This window comes from Loxodonta africana, chromosome 9 (assembly GCF_030014295.1).
Source record: "Loxodonta africana isolate mLoxAfr1 chromosome 9, mLoxAfr1.hap2, whole genome shotgun sequence".
Taxonomy (NCBI): domain Eukaryota; kingdom Metazoa; phylum Chordata; class Mammalia; order Proboscidea; family Elephantidae; genus Loxodonta; species Loxodonta africana.
In genome coordinates this window covers 10,279,759-10,305,292 of record NC_087350.1, presented here as the reverse complement: position 1 = coordinate 10,305,292, position 25,534 = coordinate 10,279,759, and the positions used below count along the sequence as shown (strand labels likewise).

Below are 25,534 nucleotides of genomic sequence, written 5' to 3'. Positions count from 1 at the left end.
ATCCCATGCATGTCAGCGCAAAACTGTACTCCATAGGGTTTTCAGTGGTTGATTTTTCGGCAGTAGATCACCAGGCCATTCTTCCAAGGCACCTCTGGCTGGACTTGAACCTTCAGTCTTTTGGTTAGCAGCCAAGCATGTTAACTGTTAACCATTTGCAAAGCCCAAAGACTCCTTATTACCAATATTTCCATTGTATTGCAAAGGCTGTGAGGGCAGGAACATGTATTTTGCTGCTTGGTGTTCAAACTGTGTAATGAAGTATAAGTGCATATTGTTGTTGTTGTTGGGTGCCATCAAATTGATTCTGATGCATAGCAACCCCATGTGACAGAGCAGAACTGCCCTGTAGGGTTTTCTTGGCTGGAAACACTGGTGGTGTAGTGGTTAAGTGCTACAGCTGCTAACCAAAGGGTCAGCAGTTCAAATCTGCCAGGCGCTCCTTGGAAACTCTATGGGGCAGTTCTACTCTTTCCTATAGGGTCGCTATGAGTCGGAATCAACTCGACGGTACTGGGTTTGGATTTTGGTTTTGGTTAACATTTACAGAAGCAGATCACCAGGTCTTTCCTTCCACAGAGCTGCTGGGTAGGTTCAAACCATTAACCTTTTGGTTAGCAGCCCAGCGCTTAAAGGTTGTCCCACCAGGGCTCCTTACAAGTGTATATTAAAAACCTGTTGGAGGCGGAGCCAAGATGGCAGACTAGGCAGACGCTACCTCGGATCCCTCTTACAACAAAGACACGGAAAAACAAGTGAATCGATCACATACATAACAATCTATGAACCCTGAACAACAAACACAGATTTAGAGACGGAGAACGAACTAATACGGGGAAGCAGCCATTGTTTCCAGAGCCTGGAGCCAGCGTACCAGTCAGGTACGCCACAAGCACAGAGAGCTGCTCCACCCCCCTGAACTAACCCCGGGAGGGGGACCAGCCGGTTCCGCGGGTGGCGTGGGACACAGCCGGTAGGAGAAGTCCCCGGGAGGCAGTGACTGGTCTTGGAGCAGGAAGAGCAGCGTCCCAGCCGGAGAACAGTCCCGCCGGGATTTGGACTGGACGCAGGCGGCTTCATTAACATCCGAATAGCCTGAGCCAGAGGGAGAACTCTGATAGGGATCGGACTGCATTTTTTTTTTAGCGGATTTTCTGGAAAAACTAGTTTCCCAGTGATGGCGTGGAGACAACAATCCATATCAAACCACTTAAAGAAGCAGACCATGACAGCTTCTCCAACCCCCCAAACAAAAGAATCAAAATCTTTCCCAAATGACGATACAATCCTGGAATTATCAGATACAGAATATAAAAAACTAATTTACAGAATGCTTAAAGATATCACAAATGAAATTAGGATAACTGCAGAAAAAGCCAAGGAACACACCTAAAACTGTTGAAGAACTCAAAAAAATTATTCAAGAACATAGTGGAAAAATTAATAAGTTGCAAGAATCCATAGAGAGAGAACATGTAGAAATCCAAAAGACTAACAATAAAATTACAGAATTAGACAACGCAATAGGAAGTCAGAGGAGCAGACTCGAGCAATTAGAATGCAGACTGGGACATCTGGAGGACCAGGGAATCAACACCAACATAGCTGAAAAAAAAATCAGATAAAATAATTAAAAAAAAGGAAGAAACCCTAAGAATTATGTGGGACTCTATCAAGAAGGATAACCTGCGGGTGATTGGAGTCCCTGAACAGGGAGGGGAAGACAGAAAACACAGAGAAAATAGTTGAAGAACTCCTAACAGAAAACTTCACTGACATCATGAAAAACGAAAGGATATCTATCCAAGATGCTCATCGAACCCCATTTAAGATTGATCCAAAAAGAAAAACACCAAGACATATTGTCATCAAACTCACCAAAACCAAAGATAAACAGAAAATTTTAAAAGCAGCCAGGGAGAAAAGAAAGGTTTCCTTCAAGGGAGAATCAATAAGAATAAGTTCAGACTACTCAGCAGAAACCATGCAGGCAAGAAGGGAATGGGACGACATATACAGAACACTGAAGGAGAAAAACTGCCAGCCAAGGATCATATATCCAGCAAAACTCTCTCTCAAATATGAAGGCGAAATTAAGATATTTACAGACAAACACAAGTTTAGAGAATTTACAAAAACCAAACCAAAGCGACAAGAAATACTAAAGGATATTGTTTGGTCAGAAAACCAATAATATCAGATATCAGCACAACACAAGGTCACAAAACAGAACGTCCTGATATCAACTCAAATAGGGAAATCACAAAAACAAACAAATTAAGATTAATTAAAAAAAAAAATACACATAACAGGGAATCATGGAAGGCAATAGGTAAAAGATCACAATAATCAAAAAGAGGGACTAAATACAGGAGGCATTGAACTGCCATACGGAGAGTGATACAAGGCGATATAGAACAATACAGGTTAGGTTTTTACTTAGAAAAATAGGGGTAAATAATAAGGTAACCACAAAAAGGTATAACAACTCTATAACTCAAGATAAAAGCTAAGAAAAACGTAACGACTCAACTAACATAAAGTCAAACACTATGAAAATGACGATCTCACAATTTACTAAGAAAAATGCCTCAGCACAAAAAAGTATGTGGAAAAATGAAATTGTCAACAACACACATAAAAAGGCATCAAAATGACAGCACTAAAAACTTATTTATCTATACTAACCCTGAATGTAAATGGACTAAATGCACCAATAAAGAGACAGAGAGTCACAGATTGGATAAAGAAACACGATCCATCTATATGCTGCCTACAAGAGACACACCTTAGACTTAGAGACACAAACAAACTAAAACTCAAAGGATGGAAAAAAGTATATCAAGCAAACAATAAACAAAAAAGAAGAGGAGTAGCAATATTAATTTCTGACAAAATAGACTTTAGACTTAAATCCACTACAAAGGATAAAGAAGGACACTATATAATGATAAAAGGGACAATTGATCAGGAAGACATAACCATATTAAATATATATGCACCCAATGGCAGGGCTGCAAGATACATAAATCAAATTTTAACAGAATTGAAAAGTGAGATAGACACCTCCACAATTATAGTAGGAGACTTCAACACACCACTTTCAGAGAAGGACAGGACATCCAGTAAGAAGCTCAATAGAGACACGGAAGATCTAATTACAACAATCAACCAACTTGACCTCATTGACTTCTACAGAACTCTCCACCCAACTGCTGCAAAATATACTTTTTTTTCTAGCGCACATGGAACATTCTCTAGAATAGACCACATATTAGGTCATAAAACAAACCTTTGCAGAGTCCAAAACATCGAAATATTACAAAGCATCTTCTCAGACCACAAGGCAATAAAACTAGAGATCAATAACAGGAAAACTAGGGAAAAGAAATTAAATACTTGGAAAATGAACAATACCCTCCTGAAAAAAGACTGGGTTATAGAAGACATCAAGGAGGGAATAAGGAAATTCATAGAAAGCAACGAGAATGAAAATACTTCCTATCAAAACCTCTGGGACACAGCAAAAGCAGTGCTCAGAGGTCAATTTATATCAATAAATGCACACATACAAAAAGAAGAAAGAGCCAAAATCAGAGAACTGTCCCTACAACTTGAACAAATAGAAACTGAGCAACAAAAGAATCCATCAGGCACCAGAAGAAAACAAATCATAAAAATTAGAGCTGAACTAAATGAATTAGAGAACAGAAAAACAATTGAAAGAATTAACAAAGCCAAAAGCTGGTTCTTTGAAAAAATTAACAAAAATGATAAACCATTGGCTAGACTGACTAAAGAAATACAGGAAAGGAAACAAATAACCCGAATAAGAAACGAGAAGGACCACATCACAACAGAACCAAATGAAATTAAAAGAATCATTTCAGATTATTATGAAAAATTGTACTCTAACAAATTTGAAAACCTAGGAGAAATGGATGAATTCCTGGAAAAACACTACCTACCTAAACTAACACATTCAGAAGTAGAACAACTAAATAGACCCATAACAAAAAAAGAGATTGAAACGGTAATCAAAAAACTTCCAACAAAAAAAAGCCCTGGCCCGGACGGCTTCACTGCAGAGTTCTACCAAACTTTCAGAGAAGAGTTAACACCACTACTTCTGACGGTATTCCAAAACATAGAAAATGACGGAATACTACCCAACTCATTCTATGAAGCCACCATCTCCCTGATACCAAAACCAGGTAAAGACATTACAAAAAAAGAAAATTATAGACCTATATCCCTCATGAACATTGATGCAAAAATCCTCAACAAAATTCTAGCCAATAGAATCCAACAACACATCAAAAAAATAATTCACCATGATCAAGTGGGATTTATACCAGGTATGCAAGGCTGGTTTAATATCAGAAAAACCATTAATGTAATCCATCACATAAATAAAACAAAAGACAAAAACCACATGATCTTATCAATTGATGCAGAAAAGGCATTTGACAAAGTCCAACACCCATTTATGATAAAAACTCTTACCAAAATAGGAATTGAAGGAAAATTCCTGAACATAATAAAGGGCATCTATGCAAAGCCAACAGCCAATATCACTCTAAATGGAGAGAACCTGAAAGCATTTCCCTTGAGAATGGGAACCAGACCAGGATGCCCTTTATCACCGCTCTTATTCAACATCGTGCTGGAAGTCCTAGCCAGAGCAATTAGGCTAGACAAAGAAATAAAAGGTATCCGGATTGGCAAGGAAGAAGTAAAGTTATCACTATTTGCAGATGACATGATTATATACACAGAAAACCCTAAGGAATCCTGCAGAAAACTACTGAAACTAATAGAAGAGTTTGGCAGAGCCTCAGGTTATAAAATAAACATACAAAAATCACTTGGATTCCTCTACATCAACAAAAAGAACACCGAAGAGGAAATAACCAAATCAATACCATTCACAGCAGCCCCCAAGAAGATAAGATACTTAGGAATAAATCTTACCAAGGATGTAAAAGACCTATACAAAGAAAACCACAAAGCTCTACTACAAGAAATTCAAAAGGACATACTTAAGTGGAAAAACATACCCTGCTCATGGATAGGAAGACTTAACATAGTAAAAATGTCTATTCTACCAAAAGCCATCTATCCATTTAACGCACTTCTGATCCAAATTCCAATGTCATATTTTAAGGGGATAGAGAAACAAATCACCAATTTCATATGGAAGGGAAAGAAGCCCCGGATAAGCAAAGCACTACTGAAAAAGAAGAAAGTGGGAGGCCTCACTTTACCTGACTTCAGAACCTATTATACAGCCACAGTAGTCAAAACAGCCTGGTACTGGTACAACAACAGGCACATAGACCAATGGAACAGAATTAAGAACTCAGACATAGATCCATCCACGTATGAGCAGCTGATATTTGACAAAGGACCAGTGTCAATTAATTGGGGAAAAGATAGCCTTTTTAATAAATGGTGCTGGCATAACTGGATATCCATTTGCAAAAAAATGAAACTGGACCCATACCTCACACCATGCACAAAAACTAACTCCAAGTGGATCAAAGACCTAAACATAAAGACTAAAACGATAAAGATTATGGAAGAAAAAATTGGGACAACCCTAGGAGCCCTAATACAAGGTATAAACAGAATACAAAACATTACCAAAAATGATGAAGAGAAACCCGATAACTGGGAGCTCCTAAAAATCAAACACCTATGCTCATCTAGAGACTTCACCAAAAGAGTAAAAAGACCACCGACAGACTGGGAAAGAATTTTCAGCTATGACATCTCCGACCGGCGCCTGATCTCTAAAATCTACATGATTCTGTCAAAACTCAACCACAAAAAGACAAGCAACCCAATCAAGAAGTGGGCAAAGGTTATGAACACACATTTCACTAAAGAAGATATTCAGGCAGCCAACAGATACATGAGAAAATGCTCTCGATCATTAGCCATTAGAGAAATGCAAATTAAAACTACGATGAGATTTCATCTCACACCAGCAAGGCTGGCATGAATCCAAAAAACACAAAATAAGAAATGTTGGAGAGGCTGCGGAGAGATTGGAACTCTTATACACTGCTGGTGGGAATGTAAAATGGTACAACCACTTTGGAAATCTATCTGGCGTTATCTTAAACAGTTAGAAATAGAACTACCATACGACCCAGAAATCCCACTCCTGGGAATATACCTTAGAGATACAAGAGCCTTCATACAAACAGATATATGCACATCCATGTTTATTGCAGCTCTGTTTACAATAGAAAAAAGTTGGAAGCAACCAAAGTGTCCATCAACGGATGAATGGGTAAATAAATTGTGGTATATTCACACAATGGAATACTACGCATCGATAAAGAACAGTGATGAATCTCTGAAACATTTCATAACATGAAGGAACCTGGAAGGCATTACGCTGAGCGAAATTAGTCAGAGGCAAAAGGACAAATATTGTATAAGACCACTATTATAAAATCTTGAGAAATAGTAAACCTGAGAAGAACACATACTTTTGTGGTTACGAGGAGGGGAGGGAGGGAGGGTGGGAGAGGGTTTTTTACTGATCAATCAGTAGATAAGAACTGCTTTAGGTGAAGGGAAAGACAACACTCAATACATGGAAGGTCAGCTCAATTGGACTGGAGCAAAAGCAAAGAAGTTTCCAGGATAAAATGAATGCTTCAAAGGTCAGCGGAGCAAGCGCGGGGGTCTTGGGAACATGGTTTGCGGGGACTTCTAAGTCAATTGGCAAAATAATTCTATTATGAAATCATTCTGCATCCCACTTTGAAATGTGGCGTCTGGGGTCTTAAATGCTAACAAGTGGCCATCTAAGATGCATCAATTGGTCTCAACCCACCTGGAGCAAAGGAAAAGGAAGAACACCAAGGCCACACGACAACTAAGAACCCAAGAGACAGAAAGGGCCACATGAACCAGAGACCTACATCATCCTGAGACCAGAAGAACTAGTTGGTGCCCGGCCACAATCGATGACTGCCCTGACAGGGAGCACAGCAGAGGACCCCTGAGGGAGCAGGAGATCAGTGGGATACAGACCCCAAATTCTCATAAAAAGACCAAACTTAATGGTCTGACTGAGACTAGAGGAATCCCGGCGGCCATGCTCCCCAGACCTTCTGTTGGCACAGGACAGGAACCATCCCCGAAGGCAACTCATCAGACATGAAAGGGACTGGTCAGCGGGTGGGAGAGAGACACTGATGAAGAGTGAGCTAATTATATCAGGTGGACACTTGAGATTGTGTTGGCAACTCTTGTCTGGAGCGGGGATGGGAGGACAGAGAGAGAGGGAAGCCGGCAAAATTGTCACGAAAGGAGAGACTGAAAGGGCTGACTCAAGAGGGGGAGAGCAAGTGGGAGTAGGGAGTGAGATGTATGTAAACTTATATGTGACAGACTGATTGGATTTGTAAACGTTCACTTGAAGCTTAATAAAAGTTATAAAAAAAAAAAAACCTGTTGTCATCAAGTCAATTCTGACTCATAATGACCCTATACGACAGAGTACAACTGCTCCATAGGGTTTCCAAGGCTGTAATCTTTATGGGAGCAGGCTGCCACATCTTTCTCCTATGGAGCAGCTATTGGGTTTGACCCATCAACCTTTCGATTAGCAGCCGAGCTCTTTATCCACTCCACCACCAGGAATCCTTCATAAGTACGTATCAGGAATCACCACACATTTTTGAATGAATGGATAACACAATAAGCCAAAAAAAAAAAAAGCCAAAATAGCTAAGAAGAAATAAGCACTTGATAACTTGCCATAGTTTGGGGCAACTCTCTTTGGAAAATGAATGGCTCCTGTCTTAGTCAACTTGTTGATCTATTTTTATTTTAAGTTAATGAAATAAAACTTGTCCTGTATCAACCAAATCTGAACACAAAATTGTAGTTGTCTTGTACTTACTAACTGATCTGAAAGTAGCAGCAAGCTTAAAATAAGAGATCCTAAAATAAAGTGATTCAAGATATGAAAAGTTTTATAAGCCTTTAATCAAGAGGCATACCTCTAGGTAGAGATGAAATGAATATTTACGATTTTATTAGCCTCAGTTGCTTCAGGCTATCAACTTTGTTGCTGAATTTCAACTTTAATTTTCATACCCTGAGAGATATGCATTTGAATATGTCATTCTCGAACAAAAACATTAACAACTTCAATTCCGTGTTAATGTTCTCTATTTAATAGCTTGTAGAAAAATAAAAATTAATAAAATTTATTATTCTACTTTTTGATCAATATGATCCCCTTCATATAATGCAGTTCACTTCATCAATTTCCATAATCTAGTTCATATTTCTTTACAGACATTAGATTTGAAGCTAGGTTATGTTGTTGAAGAGATTCCTTTGTCAATATCACATTTACTGACTGTGACTTTCCACCTTGTGTTATAGAGTTTTATGGACATGCATCAACTCTCCTGTCAGACACTGGAGTCACTGAGGGCAGAAAAGAGTATGTGTGTGAGAGATTTGTTTTATTTTGCCCTGAACCAAACCAAAACCTTTGCCATTGAGTCAATTCCAGCTCATAGAGACTCTACAGGACAGAGTAGTACTGCCTCATAGGATTATAGGGATTCCAAGGAGTGCCTGGTGGATTTGAACTGCCCATCTTTTGGTTAGCAGCCATAGCTCTTAACCACTGTGCCACCAGGGTTTCCAATTTTGCCCTAGTGGGGGGGAAAAGAGTGCACTGAGAGGCTTTCGTTCTGGCATTGAAAAGAGATCCGCCCACTGGAGGGCAGGTAAGAGCCATCGCTCCACTCATATGTAGGATCTACTCTACAAGAAGGACAGCTCTGAGGCCTAGGGCACCGCTGAGATGATCAGTTACTCATTCTGTTCAAAGGACGGTAACATCCATTGGGAGCAGAGAGTCAAGCTCAACAGAGGATAAAACAGGGAGCAAAGGTTTTCCACTTAGATGTTAAATATATATATATATATATATATATATATATATATATATATATATATATATATATATATATATATATAAATAAAGGTCTTTGCCATTGAGTTGATTCTGACTCATAGTGACCGTATGGGACAGAGTAGAACTGCTTCATGTGGTTTCCGAGGAGAAGCTGGTGGATTTGAACTGCTGACCTTTTGGTTAGCAGCCAAGCTTTTAACCAGTACACCATCAGCGTAGCATTTTATATATATATATAAAACCAGAAAACTTAACCCATTGCTGTCGAGTTGATTCCAACTCACAGCGACCCTATGGGACAAGGTGGCACTGCCTCATTGGGTTTCCAGAGTGGCTTGGATTCAACCTGCCAGCCTTTTGGTTAGCAGTCTGAGCTTTTAACCACTGTGCCACCAGGGTCCCATTAGCATATATATATATATATATATATAAAATATGGAGCCCTGGTGGTGGAGTAGTTAAAAGCTAAGCTGCTAACTAAAAGGTCAATGGTTCAAATCCACCAGCTGCTCCAGGGGAAAAAGATGTGCCAGTCTGCTTCTGTGAAGCTTATAGCCTTGGAAACCCCATGGGGCAGTACTACTCTGTCCTATAGGGTAGCCATGAGTTGGAATCGACTCCACAGCAGTGGGTTTTGTTTTTACATATAATATAGTCCAGCTGAATGTGAAGGACTGGCTTTCATTCCACTATTCTCTAAAACACAACGTTGTCCTTGAACTTTTACAAATTACATCATGTTTCTATCTAAATGTATGCTGTTATTCTCATGGCTGAATGTTTGGGGACAGCAGTTTATTTCATTGAATTTCTTTCCAATTCTTTGTGGTTTCCTATACCAGAAAGGGGCCCTGGTGGTACAGTGGTGAAGTGCTCAGCTGCTAACTGAAAGGTCGGTGGTTCAAACCCACCAGCTGCTCCATGGGAGAAAGATGTGACAGTCTGATTCCGTAAAGATTTACAGCCTTGGAAGCCCTGTGGAACAGTTCTACTCTGTCCTATAGGGTCTCTAGGAGTTGGCATCGACTTGATGGCAGTGGGTTTTGGTTATACTACACCAGAGTTTTAAATAGAATAAGAAATCTACTAATGCCGTTTAAATATCAATTAAATTTATAGTTCATATATGACCAAAAAGAAAAGAAATACCTTTCAAAATTTATTCCCTGTTTCAATTTAATTCTTGGTGACAAAGGAGAATATAAAGGTATAATTAGAGTTTGATGCTAAAAGAGTAAAGCACGTTTTTACTTTAGTATGTTTATCAAAAATAACTGGCAGCCATAAAGAATGTCTATGGGAGTTTCTGGGTGGTGCAAATTGCTAAGTGCTCAACTGCTAATCACCTAGATATGTCTCAGGAGAAAGGCCTGGAGATCTGCTTCTGAGAACCTTAAAAACCCTGTGGTGTGACGTTCTACTCTGCACACGTAGGGTCATCATGAGTCTGAATCTACTTGGTGGCAACTAATTTTTTATGGGATATTTAGGCTGTGATTTTGCAAGATTAGTTGGGAACAATGGAAACACCCACCATGACCCACAAGCAAAGCAGGACCCAGTCCACAGCTCAAAGAGTATTCATTTGATAAAAGAAAATAGCTTTTACTCTACTTCTCTTAAAATTAATTCTAATTTAATCATTAAAGGATTTCTGCATTTGGCCCTGATAAATACATAGTTTGTGAACTTTATGTCTGCTTTAATTACGCCTTTCTTGAATTGTTACAAAAAATACCAATTTTCATGATGCTTGATTGCCACCTGAGAAGGTAAATGTGGAGGAGGTATTTTTCGAGGAATGCCCTTGATCATCTTGTATACAGCACCTACTCATAATTATATATAGACTCAGACAAGAGTATAGTTTCTACCTTCATTGTCACTCACTGTGAAACTATAAATAAAACCAGGAGCTCCTTTCAGCATACTGAATGCTTCCTGTTTTTGCAACATGACACTCCTGATCCATGCCATGGGGGATGTCTTAGGCAGGGTTCTCTGAAGAAGCAAAACCAGTGAAGCGTATATGCGTGTGTGTGCGTATGTGTATGTATAAAAACCAAAACCAAATCGTTGCTGTTGAGTTGATTTCGACTCATAGCAACCCTACAGCGCAGAGTAGAACTGCCCCATAGGGTTTCCGAGGAGCACCTTGTGGATTCGAACTGCTGACCTTTTGGTTAGCAGCCAAGCTCTTAACCACTGTGTATATGCATATGTATAGGTATTTACATATATACATATACATACACACACACACAGATTTATCTCAAGAAAATGGCTCACGCAGTTATAGAGGCTGGCAAGTCCCAAGACCACGGGTCAGGCTTCAAGCTGGAGGCTTCTCCTGATTCACATAGCTGCAGGGACTGACACACAGGACGTGGTAGTACTAAGAGACATCCTAAGGGATCTCCTATATTCTAATATACTCTTTAACTCCATTATGTAATATCAATCCCATTTCCCCTTGGTAATCAGGATCAATCACACCAGCCAACAGAGTAACTCCCTTCTTTGCCTGTTGATCCAGAGGCATGTGGGGCCCAAAGTGGCTGGGTGGCAGTCTTAACTTCCAGTTCAGTGGAATCAGTATTGTGTCTCCCGGCGGGAGCATTCCTCCCTTTGGAACTAAGACCTCTACACCCACAGAGCATAGAGTCGTAGCAACAGTAAGCAAAAATTTTATGAGTGGGTCACTAGGGGTAATAGTAAGTGATGCCACTCCCATTTCCACCCCTTGATTCCTGGACCCATGAATCATGGCTATAGGAGAAAAATCACCAGAGACTGCATGCTGGTTTACAACATATACAGCCTCCTGGACACTGACACTCCGGCAACATGACACTCCTGATCCATGCCATGGGGGATGTCTTAGGCTGGGTTCTCTAAAGAAGCAAAACCAGTGAAGCGTATATGCGTGCGTGTATGTATAAAACCCAAAACCAAATCACTGCTGTTGAGTTGATTTCGACTCATAGCAACCCTATAACACCGAGTAGAACTGCCCCATAGGGTTTCCAAGGAGCACTTTGTGGATTCGAACTGCTGACCTTTTGGTTAGCAGCCAAGCTCTTAACCACTGTGTATATGCATATGCACAGGTATTTCCATATATACATATACATACACACACACACAGTTTTATCTCAAGAAAATTGCCCTAACCCTGCAAGGTACTGCCACATACCTGGCACCGTAACTGTGTTTTCAGAAGGCCATTACATAGTTATATCAAGCCAGCTGCTTCACAATGATTGGGAACATGGTATACCCCATATACCCACTGACACTGAGTTGATTCCAACTCACAGGAACATGGGCACATTGCTGTACTTCATTTGCTGTGAAGTAAGGCCCTTGATCCAAGGCGATGCTGTGTGGAATACCATGGTGGTTGATAAGGCATTCTGTAAGGCCACAGTTTTGGCAGAAGCACTGCATGCAGGGAAGGTAAATCTGTATCCAGAATAAGTGTCTATTACAGTAAGAACAAAATGCTGCCCCTTCCATGATGGAAGCGGTCCAATGTTATCAACTTGCCACCAGGTTGCTGGCTGATCACCTTGAGAAATAGGGCCATTATCAGGCACTCAGTGTTGGTCTCTGCTCCTGGTAGATTGGGCACTCAGAAGTGGCTGTAGCCAAGTCAGCCTTGATGAGTGGAGGTCCACTTTGCTGAGCCCATGCATAACCTCCATTCTGGCCACCACGGCCATTTTGTTCATGAGTCCGTTAGGCAATGACAGAAATGGCTAGGGAAAGAGGATGGCTGGTTTCCACAGAACATGTCATCCTAACCACTTGATCATTAAAACCCTCCTCTGCTGAGGTCACCCTTTGGTGAGCACTCAAATGAGACACAAATATCTTCACTTCTTTGGCCCATTCACATATACCAATCATGTCTCCATGATTGTGTTCCTTCCAAGTCCCTGACCATCAAGCCAAAGTATTGGCCACAGCCCATGAATTGGTATACAATTGTGTATCTGGCCATTTCTCCTCCTATGCAAAGCAAACAACCAGGTGCACTGCTGGAAGTTCTGCCCATTGAGGGGATTTCCCTTCCCCACTGTCCTTCAGGAAGGTCCAGAAAGGGGCTGTAGTGCTGCCATTGTCCACTTTCGAGTGATGCCTGCATATTGTGCAGAACCACCTGGAACCTAGGCACCAGTTTTCTCTTTCTCAGTCAGCTGATCACAAGGAACTCCCCACGAGGCCATAGGTGCAGACTGGGAAAGGACAGTTAATGTGACAGGAGTGAAGACATGAACATTTAAGCCACTTCTTCATGCAGCTGTGCTCATCCAACTTTATGACTCTGTGGGTCAGACAACACCCAGTTCATGATGGGCAGCTCAGGCTGCATGGTGACTTGGTGGCCCATAGTTAAGCATTCAGTCTCTACTAAGGCCCAGAAACAAGCCAAAAAGCTATTTGTCAAAAGGAGAGTAGTTATCTAGAGGATGGCAGGGCTTTACCCAAAATTTTAAGGGTCTATGCTGTGATTCACCAATAAAGGCCTGCCAAAGACTCCAAACAGCATCTCTCTCTGCCACTGACACTTCAAGCATCATTGGATCAGCTGGATCATATGGCCCAAGTGACAGGACCGCTTGCACAGCAGCCTGAACCTGTTGCAGAGCCTTCTCTTGTTCTGGGCCTACTCAAAACTAGCAGTTTTTCGAGTACCAAATGTCTTTTCAAGAACCACTCTTGGTACCAAACATATATATTAGAAAAAAAAACCTGTTGTCATCGAGTGGATTCTGACACATAGCGACCCACAGAACAGAGCAGAACTTCCCCATAGAGTTTCCAAGGAGTGCCTGGTGGATTCAAACTGCTGACCTTTTGGTTAACAGCCATAGCTCTTAACCACTACGCCACCAGGGTTTCCAAATGTGCACATATATATATGCTGCATTGGAAATGGCTCACACGGTTGTAGACGGTGACGTGTCCCAAGTCCGTGGGGGATGGGCATCAGGACGGAGGCTTCTCCTGACTCAAGTAGCTGCAGGGGCTGATGATTTCAAGACCAGTAGGTCAGACAGCAGGCCACTGGCTCAAGTCCCAAGAACCAGAGGTCAGAAGATCATGAGCCACATGCAGGATCCATAGTAAGCAAAAGCCAGCAAGCTTTGCCAGAATGTCCATATATATTGAATTTAGGCCACAAGCCCAAGGAAACTCCCCTTACAACTGATTGGCTGATCACATCAGAGCCCATCATGGAGGTGATTATATCACAAAATGGAGGATAACTACATCATTACATAACTGCCAAATTATATCATTAAATAACAGCCAAACTAAATCATTACATAACTTCCAAACCACTGAGAATCATGGCCTAAGCAAGATGACACACAAGCTTAATCAACATGGGGGAAACACCCTTTGTTCCACTTACCTAAAATCAACCCTAGAATGAGGGATTTGATGGCATTGAATTCTGTCCCTGATGACAGGATGACTTGTCTCTTCACACTCTGGTTAACCTATTAAATGTTCCATGAGAAACAACATCAAAATAGCAAGCAATTTGGATGATAAGAGGACAGGAATCAAAGGGAGACCAAGGAAAACAAAAATAAACTGTGTTAGTGCTATCACAAAGGTTAACAAAACCAACTTCATACACTCAATGATTTAGAAAGTGGAAAACTTTTATAAATAATTTTTAGAATGTCTCCAATTCTACTCCATCCCACTATCTATCCCTTTTCCCATATTTTTCTTCATGGACAAAGTATCCATAATTGGTATGATCCACAAAGAGATGCTATTTTAAACCTCAAAGCTTTTATATATTTCAAAAGAAAATTTGTAATATGAAGCAGAAAAATGTATTAGTTGTGCACATTCATTATATAAGCATTATTCTTCAAAAACCAGTGACAATGCTTAATTTATTTACTCTGCTGTTTTTTAAAAATGTATTTCCATTTTAAGCAAGATCTTGCTTTTTGTTCTTGTGTTTAGATTATTGTAGCATTTGTTCTCTTGTAATTCAATGGTAATAGGTCCCCATTAGAGTATCGCCAGTGGTCATGATGATAAACTGGACAACATTTCCCTATCAAGCAAAGGAAAACCAACGAAGACACCTTGGTATTTGAAATGGCCAAGTATTGATAATAATGTTGACAGAGTCTCATTGGTAAACAAACAAAACAAAGATTACTGACCACATTTTATGTCCTAGCAAGATGTACAGACAAACAGTGTAGGATATGTATCTGTGTCTTTAAGATTGATCATCAAATTCTTGCTTTAGATTGTACTTTCTGAGGTCACAATTTTAATTACTGTTGCTATTGTTGAATTCATTGCATTACCTCTACAAAGACCACTGCTGCTTCTCTGTTAATCTTCACCTGGTGAAGGTGCCCATCAGCCATGTTTTTAAAATCAAAGTTAAAAACATCAGGTTCTTGATGTCTGTCTAGCTTATACCTGATCTGCAAACTTCCTAAAGGAGAAAAAAAAAAGACATTTTTAACTAAAATAGAATTTTATTAAAATAGCAATGTAAGTACTAAGGCACATTTTATTTTTATTTAATTTGTAGGTTGAGCATTTACCTGGGTATACCCAAATATTCACTTTTCCTGGAATAGTGATTACTTACTTACTTGCTGTCACAGGGCCAGATTCTGCGTTCAGTTACACTACTTTAAAGTCAAGACCAAACGAATTATAGTAAACTTTTTCCAACTTCTTCCATTTTCCTTAACTAAAGGAAAAAGTCTAAATTAAACACACAAAAACTCTGAACTATAATTATTAATGATATATTAGTAAATGGTAAAGCCTCCAGCAATATTGCTTTGACATTCAGTTTCTATAAGCGTAACTTCTTTTAATGTAAAAATAAGTTTTAATTGTATTTTAATGCATTTTAATGTATTGCTGACATTTATATAATCAAATACTTTGTTTTGGAGTATTTTTGTGCAATCAGAATTTTTTTTCTAAAGTTTCTGCTACAATCATGCAACAGGGTAAAGATAAGTGGTTTGCGGTAACAGCCACACCTGCAGTCTGCAGCTGTTCTCCTTCACAAAGGCACCCTCCTACTCCAGAGCTCTCTTACTGCCTTAATAGATTCTATTAGCCAGAGACCGCGGAAGGTTTTTCCGGAAGTTAAGTTTTCCCCTCACTCGCCATGAAGCAAGGTTAAGGTTTGGTTTTGTTCTCCAACTGTGAAAGCCTTGGCAAGCCTGCTGGCCTTTGAGGGGTACCCTTCATTTCATTTGTCTTTTTCATATAGATATTACATGACTGACTTCTCAAGCACTGATGAGCAAAGAAGAGTTATACTTCTCTGATGTGTATGGAAATCGGCCTTTATGTGATTTAATCGCACTAACAGCATCTTATTGCTGTTAGTTGCCATTGAGTTGGTTCCAACTCATGACAACCCCGTGCACAACGGAAGAAAATGCTGCCCTGTCCTGCACCATCCCAACGATCAGTTACATAGCAGACTGTTGTGATCCATAGGGTTTTCACTGGTGGATTTTTCCAAAGTAGATCACCAGGCCTTTCTTTGCAGTCTGTCTTAGTCTGGAAGCTCTGCCGAAGTCTGTTCAGCATCATAGTAACATCCAAGTCTCTACTGACAGAGGGGTAGTGGCCCTGAAGTGCACTGGCCAGGAATTGAACGCAAATCTTGTATATAGAGGTCAAGGATTATACCACTGAACCATCACTGGCCCCAATATCATCTTGTTGTTGTTACGTGCCATCGAGTTGCTTTTATGTCATAGTGACCCTATGTACAACACACCGAAACACTGCTCAGTCCTGTGCCATCCTCACAATCATTGCTATGTTTGAGACCATTGTTGCAGCCACTGTGTCAATCCATCTTATTAAGGGTCTTCTTCTTTCTTACTTATACTCTACTACCAAGCAATATCATCTTAACGCTTCCTTATTTTGCTTAGACTGAGGAGGACATATTTACCACATATAAAACGAGGTATCATATTTCAGAATGAACTACAAAATTGACTTAGATTATTCATGTACAAAAGTAAAGAGCCTCCTAGCAACAATTCAAAGCACAATCTTGGATCAAATATGTAAAATGATCAACTTTGTAACAGAAGAAAGGCATTTTAATTTAATTACTGAATGCTAACTTTTGCCATAAGCATTTTGGGCTGAAAAAAAAAAAAACTTGTTGTTGTTAGTTACCTTTGAGTCGGGTCCAACTTATGGTGGTCGCATGTACAACAGAACAAAACGTTGCCTAGTCCTACACCATCCTCGTGATCACTGGTATGCAAGAGCCCATTGTTGAGGCCACTGTGTATTTTGAGTGCCTTCTAAACTAGGGGGCTCATCTTCCAGGCCTATATCGACAATATTCTGTTGTGATCCATAGTGTTTTCATTGCCTAATTGTAGGAAGTGGATCACCAGCCTTTTTTCCAAGTCTGTTTTAGTCTAAAGCTCTGCTGAGACCTGTCCACAATGTGTGAGCCTGCTGGTGTTTGAAATACCAGTGGTATAGCTTCCAGTATGCTAGCAACACACAAGCCACCACAGTAAAACAAACTGACAGACAAGTGGTGAATAATAAAAAATAAACCAACTCTATAGGGTCGCTATGAGTCAGAATTGACTCGATGGCACTGGGTTTGGTTTTTGTTTTTTAATACAATGATGTTGGAGGGCATGATATTGTTTCCTAATTGGTAGTTTGAACGCAATAAGGGCCCAGGTGGTTATGGTGCTATTTTTCTTATTTTGTCCTCTGAACTCTTACCTTAAAGACTTACCATTCTGGGCAAGGATAACTGAGAGGTACTCCTCATGGAAGGAGCTCACATACAGCAGTAAGCTGGGAGTTTCTGTGGTTCGGAAGTTGAGTGTGATAATTTCTCTGGTCAGTGTCACATCCCCGTGCCATAAAGCCACAGAGGAGCTAGAGTTCTTACTTAAGGTGTAATTGTAATGTTCCTGAAAATTGTAGATCACTGAGGAGCCAGTTCCAAAATATGCAGAAATCTCTAGAATGATGCACATTTTATTATGTTAGCAACACGTAAGCACAAGCGTTTTGCTTTATCTGTATTTAAAGGATGTCTCTATTCTTAAATATCCTGGGAGAGAAAATAATAATGGCATATTTTGCTGTTTTATTTTATTTAAAAAATTTTGTTAATTTAAAAAATAAAAGTATGAATAAAAACATAACTAACCCCCATAGACCCATAACCTACACTTAAGAGACTTCATTATTACCCCAAAAATGCTTCATCTTACTTTTACTTAAAATTAAATCTCTAGAATAAGTATGTAATTTATTATATTTATATAATATTTATATGACAAAAGTTAGCATATTTTGTGTATATATACATATATAAAATTTATTATAATTTATAATACTGCTTTCCTCAGGGCCTTGTCCCAGTGATCCTTTGGGAAATGCAGAGAGGACAGATAACAGGTTAAACAGAAGTTGCCACAGGCTCCTCAAAAACAGAATTGTAACTCCTCCCAAATTAAACAGAAGAATTTGGGACAGGAAAAAAATTCCATTTCAAAAAAATCACAGGATTTTTATCCTGTCTTTGTCATGTCAAATGCCAGAAATGTACTTTATATCTGATAAGGTCCCCATGTTACCTGTCACCTGCTCCTGGGTCACACCTACCATTTGAGCAGAAAGGCCCGGCATAGGCAGAGAAGGCACAGTCACAAACAATCCCCCTGGGCTTTTCTCTACACTTCCCTCCATGGCGACATAAGTGTCCATAGCTACTGCAGTGTCCAGGGCACCCTGGCTCCACTCCTGGCGTCTTTGTGGCTCTTTCTTCCAGATCCAGGGTCACCCCATTCAACTGCAGAGACCGAATGCAGCCCAGAAAGCCTCTCTGCCTGGTGGCCGTTCCACCTACAAGGGGCACACTGTGAATGGAACTGCGTTCCTGGGCATCCTGTAGAACATTTTCTCTCCATGTCAAACCGAGGCCCCACAGAGAACGGCAAAAAAGGGATGTGTCAAAAGTTTTATGAACAAATGTTATTTTGAAAGAGTAACCTGGGGCTCAGATGGTAAGAGTTACCAGGTGGCATGGCATAAAACATTCATGAAATAATTGTTTTAAGTTGATCTTGATAAATATTCTAACAGGACTTCTTCAAGTTATATTTAGAAACACTTTTATATTCTTTCCATTACAAAGAACAAAATAATGACCACAAATCCTTTTTAAACTTGAAATTTATAATGAAAGGCAACATGGAAAAGTTTAAAATTTCTGCAATATAAGACTATTTTTATAATATATAGACAAATTTCTGACTTAGAAGACCTCTCAATAATAAACTTGTAAAAACAATTGAGGAGAGGGCAGCAGAAGAGAAGGCAGAAGACATGAAACCAGAATCTAGGATCTTATCAAAGGCCTTCCTCACTCCACCCATGCTGCCCTGTGGACATGGTGGTATAATGTTAACTGCAGACTACACACCACTCTGTATTTTTATCCTGACTCATGTGAGCCTAAGACAATGTCCTCAAATATGGGAGCACAGGAATCACCTGGAGGGTGGGCTTGTCAAAAAAAACACTGATTCTTGGGCCCAAATCCAGGGATTCTGTTCCATTGGGTCTGGGGTAAGTTCCTCAACACTGAATTTTCAACTAGCTTCACGGGTTTTGAAAAATTACCCTAATGTAAATGCTAATTTTGTTCCTAGCATTTTCATGCTAACTTTGTTCACAGAATTTCTGTTAATTAATCCTCAGAATTGTAAATCAGAAAATAAAATTGCTTACTTTGGCATGACTGGGGGTTTCTGGAATCCCTGGAGGTGCAATGGTTAAGACACTTGGATGCTAACTGAAAAGTTGGAGGTTCGAGTCTACCCAGAAGTGTCTTGGAAGAAAACCCTCACGATCTATTTCAGGAAAAATCAGCCATTCAAAACCTGATTCAAAACCCAATGGAGCACAGTTCTACTCTGACACACATGGGTCGCCATGAGTCAGGGTTGATTGACTAACTGTGCTTGAAGCTGAGTTTTTATGGTGCTGTGGGTTGTACAGGCACCCACACGCACCCACACACACTACACACACCCACACATACTACACACACACACACAAACACACGTGAGCTTACTGCATAGCATTAGCCCCTAGATACTACAGGTATCCTCTGGCAAAGGGAAGAATATTTTTCCGTTTGACAATTTGTGATTTCTGTCAGTTTTTAACTGCACTCTGTCCTATTTAACGTGGTTAAGAAATAATCATCAACTACTTTCTTAACATGCTTCGTTTCCAAATTAGAATAGAACTGTTTGAAAAGTAATCCTGCAAAACATATCTTTCCCCTTGGGAAAAACAAATGACAATAAACAAGTAAATTAAAAGGAAGACTCTTATTACTCAGAGCTGTGATCTTTAAATGACTGAACTCCGAGAAAAAAAAGGAGCAAGATCAGGTTATGAACATGAAGCATATGATAAGTGAGTGCCGGGGGAGGGAGGACCATGGGAAATCAGGAAGGCATGCCCTGACATGCACAGTGTTGCTTCTTACGACCTCGTCCCTCACTGATGGCCAGCTGCCCCAATTACAAGATGACCTTTCTAGGTCCACTGAGAGGCAAAATTGAAGAAGTGGGTAAAATTGCTAATTATTTATAAATAGTATTGTTAAGAAATAGCTGAAACAAGCACAAAACATCTATAATACTGAGTGCAAGCTTGTCAATCAGCCCAACATGGGAGTTCTCTTCTAGTTGGGTTTCTGCGGTCATGTGACTTGACTGAGCTGAGCCTCCATTATCTCACCTGTAAATTGGGGACATTACACCTACAGGAAAAAAAAAAAGGGTGAGATGAAATGCTGACTCTGACACTCTTAGTAGATGGTGCTGATAGAATCATAGTAAACGCAGTCATCGTGGTTTGCAATAGCTATTAGCACTGCTTTTATAGTATGGTTTCCTTTGGCCCATCTGTGCACTCACCCACAAAGAGCTGGCTGTTGAGCTGTAAGCTGATGTGTCCATCAGGGGGCGCAGGTTGTGTCCTTCGAGGGAGCTGGTCCACTTGAAGCAAAGCTTCCTTAACATTCCTCTCTGCCCTCACGTGGTGCCAGCGATTGTCATTAAAGGGGGTGGGTGACTGCACTGTGACCTCACAAGGTCCATTCCCCACATCGAACGAAAAGGTCACTTCTGTGGGAGCTGGAAATATTAGATATGAGAGCTGCTCAAGTTAATTCATAGGGAGAGAAGTTAGTGTTGAACAGATGTGAGAAAAGCAACATGACATGCTAGTTATGAAAGGGACAGTGACAACTGTCACTCTGAGTTGGCTAGGAGGGCAACATAAATTTGTATCCTGGAGGGAAAGAAGACAAAACTGATTTTATCATCTTCATCCTGAGTGGACTATTCATCTTGCTGAGCCCTAAGTAAACAATGATTCATGACACACAACTATCGATGACAAATTTGTACCACCTTAAGTCTGCGTGCATTCAGGGTGTTAAGTGGTCAAATAACTAAACTGCTTCCTAAATTACAAAACTATTTGCTTGATTTTTCTAGTCATACTGTTTATTCATCTATCCAAAACCTAATTTCTTACTGTCAAAATTTCACATCGTAGTTTTAGATTTTTATTAAGCTTTAAAGCACCTTTAAATAAAATCACTTATTCATATAACTATATAAAGCCAGATAACTTGTTAGGTTTCTTTACATGGATCATTATTTTACTCTTTAGTTTTAAAATACTGATTATTTAAGTCATACAGTTTCAGTGTTTAATAAAGAATAAATTTATAGCACTTTTAGTATTTAATAAAGAAGTACAACTGATAAAGCAGCATGGCAATATAGCAGGAATTAAATTAGTCGAGTCGTCCCTGGGTGGTGCAAATGCTTAATGTGCTCCACTGCCAATCGAAAAGTTGGAGGTTCAAATCCATTCAGAGGGAGCTGCCAACCTACATCTAAAAAGTCAGCCACTGAAAACCCTCTGGAGCACAGTTCTACTCTGAGGCACATGGGGTAGCTGTGAGTTGGAGTAAACTCCATGGTAACTGGTAAATAAACTAAAGGGATTATTGTTAATTTTCACGTGCTCTGTACATAGCTTTGAGTCTGAATCGACTCGACGGCAAGAGGAACGGGTACGTAGCTTTGTCCAGAAAGGGGGACTCACCTCGAAGCTCCAGCCTGATAAAGTCTGAGATTCCCAGGTTCTCTACAAACACCCCAGAGGAAGCTGTTGTCTTAAAAAAGAAAGACACATCAGCACTAATCTCCCCATGGAATGTGGGGAAATGAAGATATGATGTTTCAGTATTGAAAGAAGCTGAATTCCAAAATGAATCTGTTTACAAAAAGAAAAAAAAATACACATGGTGAAAATAATAATAAAACAAAACAACAATTGCATTTAACTTTATCTGTCTTGGAAGAAGTACAACCAGAATGCTCCTTAGAAGCAAGGGTAGTGAGACTGTGTCTCATATACTTTGGACATGTTATCAGGAGGGATCAGTCCCTGGAGAAGGACATCATGCTTGGTAAACTAGAGGGTCAGTGAAAAATAGGAAGAGCCTCAACAAGATGAACTGACTCAGTGGCTGCAACAATGGGCTCAAGCATAACAATGATTGTGAGGATGGTGCAGAACTGGGCAGTGTTTCGTTCTGTTGTACATAGGGTTGCTGTGAATCAGAATTGCCTAGATGGCATCTAACAACAACAAGAATAATAATTTTTAACACCGGATGCATTAATTATTCATACAAGGCTTCATTTGGGGGTTCTTCAGAACATGTAGCCATGACATGAATGTCCAAATAGTGATTATTTCGATGATTAAGATTCTGAAAGAGGCCTGTGGATTTTAAAAATAATTTTACTTTTTAAATTATCATATGGCGAAATTGACTTTTTGGGGTATACAGTTATATGAATTTGTAGCTTCGCAATTCATTCAAGCTGTTGTGTTTATCAATGTGTTTCTGAGTGGTGTTCCATTGTATGGATATGTCAGTTTATTTGTTCACACTGAATGACATTAGTGTTGGTTCCAGATGTTAGCAGATATGAATAGAGCTGCTATAAACATCTGCGTACAGGTTTATGTGTGAACACAAATTTTCATTTCATTTCTCTAAGGTAAATACTCAAGAGTGGAATTCCTGGGTCACAGGGTAATTCTGTACCAACAAGCATAAAGATGGCCAGGACCACACAACGCTTCATTCTTTTCTTTTCATTCTGTATAAATAAAGTCTTCATGAGTCAGAGCCAACTTGACACCAACGGTTTACCAAGAGTGGCCGTACCATCTCTCATTACCATCAACGGTGTACAAAAGATCGAGATGTTTCACATCCTCGCCAGGACATAGTATTGTATTTTTTTAGTTTTAGCAATCCAAATACCGCATTTTTATACAAATAAAGTGCAGCTTCTACATTTGTTTGCCATCCGTGCCCTCCCGACATAAGGTATTTTCAAATGTGCCCCTATGTCAATTTCTTTTTACATACAGCTATTAAAAAAATTTGCACAGCACACTTACAAAAATATCTCTGGGGGTAAGGCATGCTCAGCAAACGTGGAATTCTCAAGTTATTTGAGTAAAAATACAGAAGGTGTGCAGTGGTATATCATGGGGATTGTAATTTTGTATTGCTCTAAAAGTTAATGATATTAAACACCTTTTCATGTACTTATTTGACATTCTCAGATTCTCTTTGAAGTTTCTGTTCAAATTGGCAAGAACTGCCATATTCCCTATGTTGAGTCTTCCAATTCACCAACACAATTTTTCTCCATTTATTTAGATCATCTTGATATTCAAAATTTAGTATTTTTAGCATATATATCATATACATGTTTTGTGACATACATATCTATTACATTTTGGGGAACAATTTAAAGTGATACTATTTTTAAATTTTGGCTTCAAAGTGTACATTGCTGACATACCCAAAAAACCCAGTGCCATCGAGTCAATTCCAACTCATAGCGACCCTATAGGACAGAGTAGAACTGCCCCATAGATTTTCCAAGGAGCGCCTTGTGGATTTGAACTGCCGACCTCTTGGTTAGTAGCCATAGCACTTAACCACTATGCCACCGGGGTTTCCCATTGCTGACATATATAGAATTGATTTTTGCGTGTTGGGAATATATAATACAAACTTGTCGAATTCACTTATTAGTTCTAATAGGTTTTTTAGGTGACTTCTTGGGATTTTCTATGTAAACAATGATACATTGGTAAATACAGATTTCTTTCTTCACTTCCAATCTGGATGAATTGATTTCTTTTTCTCACTGGCTAAGACTTCTGGTATGATATTTAATACAAGTGGTAAGATTGCATATCCTTGCTTCGTACTCACTTTAAGGGTACTTCTCTTCTATTCCTGGTTTGTTAAAAGTTTGTATTATGAGTGCTATTTTATATATATGCATACATACTCAGCAGCACACAGACACACAGAAACACACATACACATATATTATCATATATCTATATGCTTTGTTATTGATAGGTGTCCTCGAGTCAGTTCCAACTCATAACAACGTTACGCACAACAGAAAAAAACACTACCTGGTCCTGTGCCATCCTCACAATCATTGCTATGTTTGAGCCCACTGTTGCAGTCACTGTGCCAGTCCATCTTGTTGAGGGTCTTCCCCTTTTCTGCTCTCTATTTTACCAAGCACGATGTCTTTCTGCAGGGACCGGTCCCTCCTGATAACATGTCCAAACTACGTGAGATGAAGTCTTGCAGTCCTTGCATCTAAGCAGCATTCTGGCTATATTTCTTCCAATGCAGATTTGCTCATTCATCTGGCAGTCCATGGTATATTCAATATTCTTTGCCAATACCATAAATCAAAGACATCTATTCTTCTTTGGTCTTCCTTATTCCTTCACCAGCTTTTACATGCAAATGAGATGATTGAAAATGTCATGGCTTGGGTCAGGTGCACGTTAGTCCTCAAGGTGACATCTTCGCTTTTCAACACTTTAAAAGAGGTCTTTTGCACAAGATTTGCCCAATGCAATGAGTCATTTATTTCTTGACTGTTGCTTCTATGGGTGTTGATTGTGGATCCAGAAAAAGAAATCCTTAACAATTTCAATATTTCCTGTTTATCATGATGCTGCTTATTGGTCCAGTTGTAAGGATTTTTTTTTTTTTTTAATGCGGAGGTGTAATCTATAGTGAAGGCTGCTGTCTTTGATCTCCATTAGTTAAGTGCTTCAAGTCCTCTTCAGTTTCAGCAATCAAGGTTGTGTCATCTGCATAATGCAAGTTGTTAATGAGTCTTCCTCTAATCCTGATGCTGTGCTCTTCTTCATATAGTCCAGCATCTCTGATTATTTGTTCAGCAGACAGATTGACTAGGTATGGTGAAAGGATACAACCCTGACATACCTTTCCTAATTTAAGCCACAAAAAGTTCCCTTGTTCTGTTCTAACGACTGCCTCTTAGTCTATGTTCAAGTGAGCACAATTAAGAGTTCTGGAATTCC

The 25,534-nt window shown here is 39.6% G+C and overlaps 1 protein-coding gene across 3 annotated transcripts in view; it reads right to left on the bottom strand.

Annotated features, from left to right (window-relative positions):
* The window catches only part of LOC100664503 (contactin-associated protein-like 3), a 361,706-nt gene that overhangs the window by 25,402 nt on the left and 310,770 nt on the right, over positions 1-25,534 (bottom strand). For 2 of the 3 annotated variants that reach the window (XM_064291044.1, XM_064291045.1), the window contains 6 exons: positions 22,184-22,354; positions 20,980-21,198; positions 18,650-18,889; positions 17,769-17,999; positions 15,316-15,449; positions 12,220-14,475 (listed from right to left, as the gene is read on the bottom strand). In XM_064291044.1, coding sequence (XP_064147114.1) covers positions 14,350-14,475; positions 15,316-15,449; positions 17,769-17,999; positions 18,650-18,889; positions 20,980-21,198; positions 22,184-22,354 — 1,121 coding nt within the window. In that variant the 3' untranslated portion in view covers positions 12,220-14,349. Of the gene's footprint in view, positions 1-12,219; positions 14,476-15,315; positions 15,450-17,768; positions 18,000-18,649; positions 18,890-20,979; positions 21,199-22,183; positions 22,355-25,534 lie in introns of those variants that run through there. The other variant, XM_064291046.1, reaches the window with a different exon arrangement.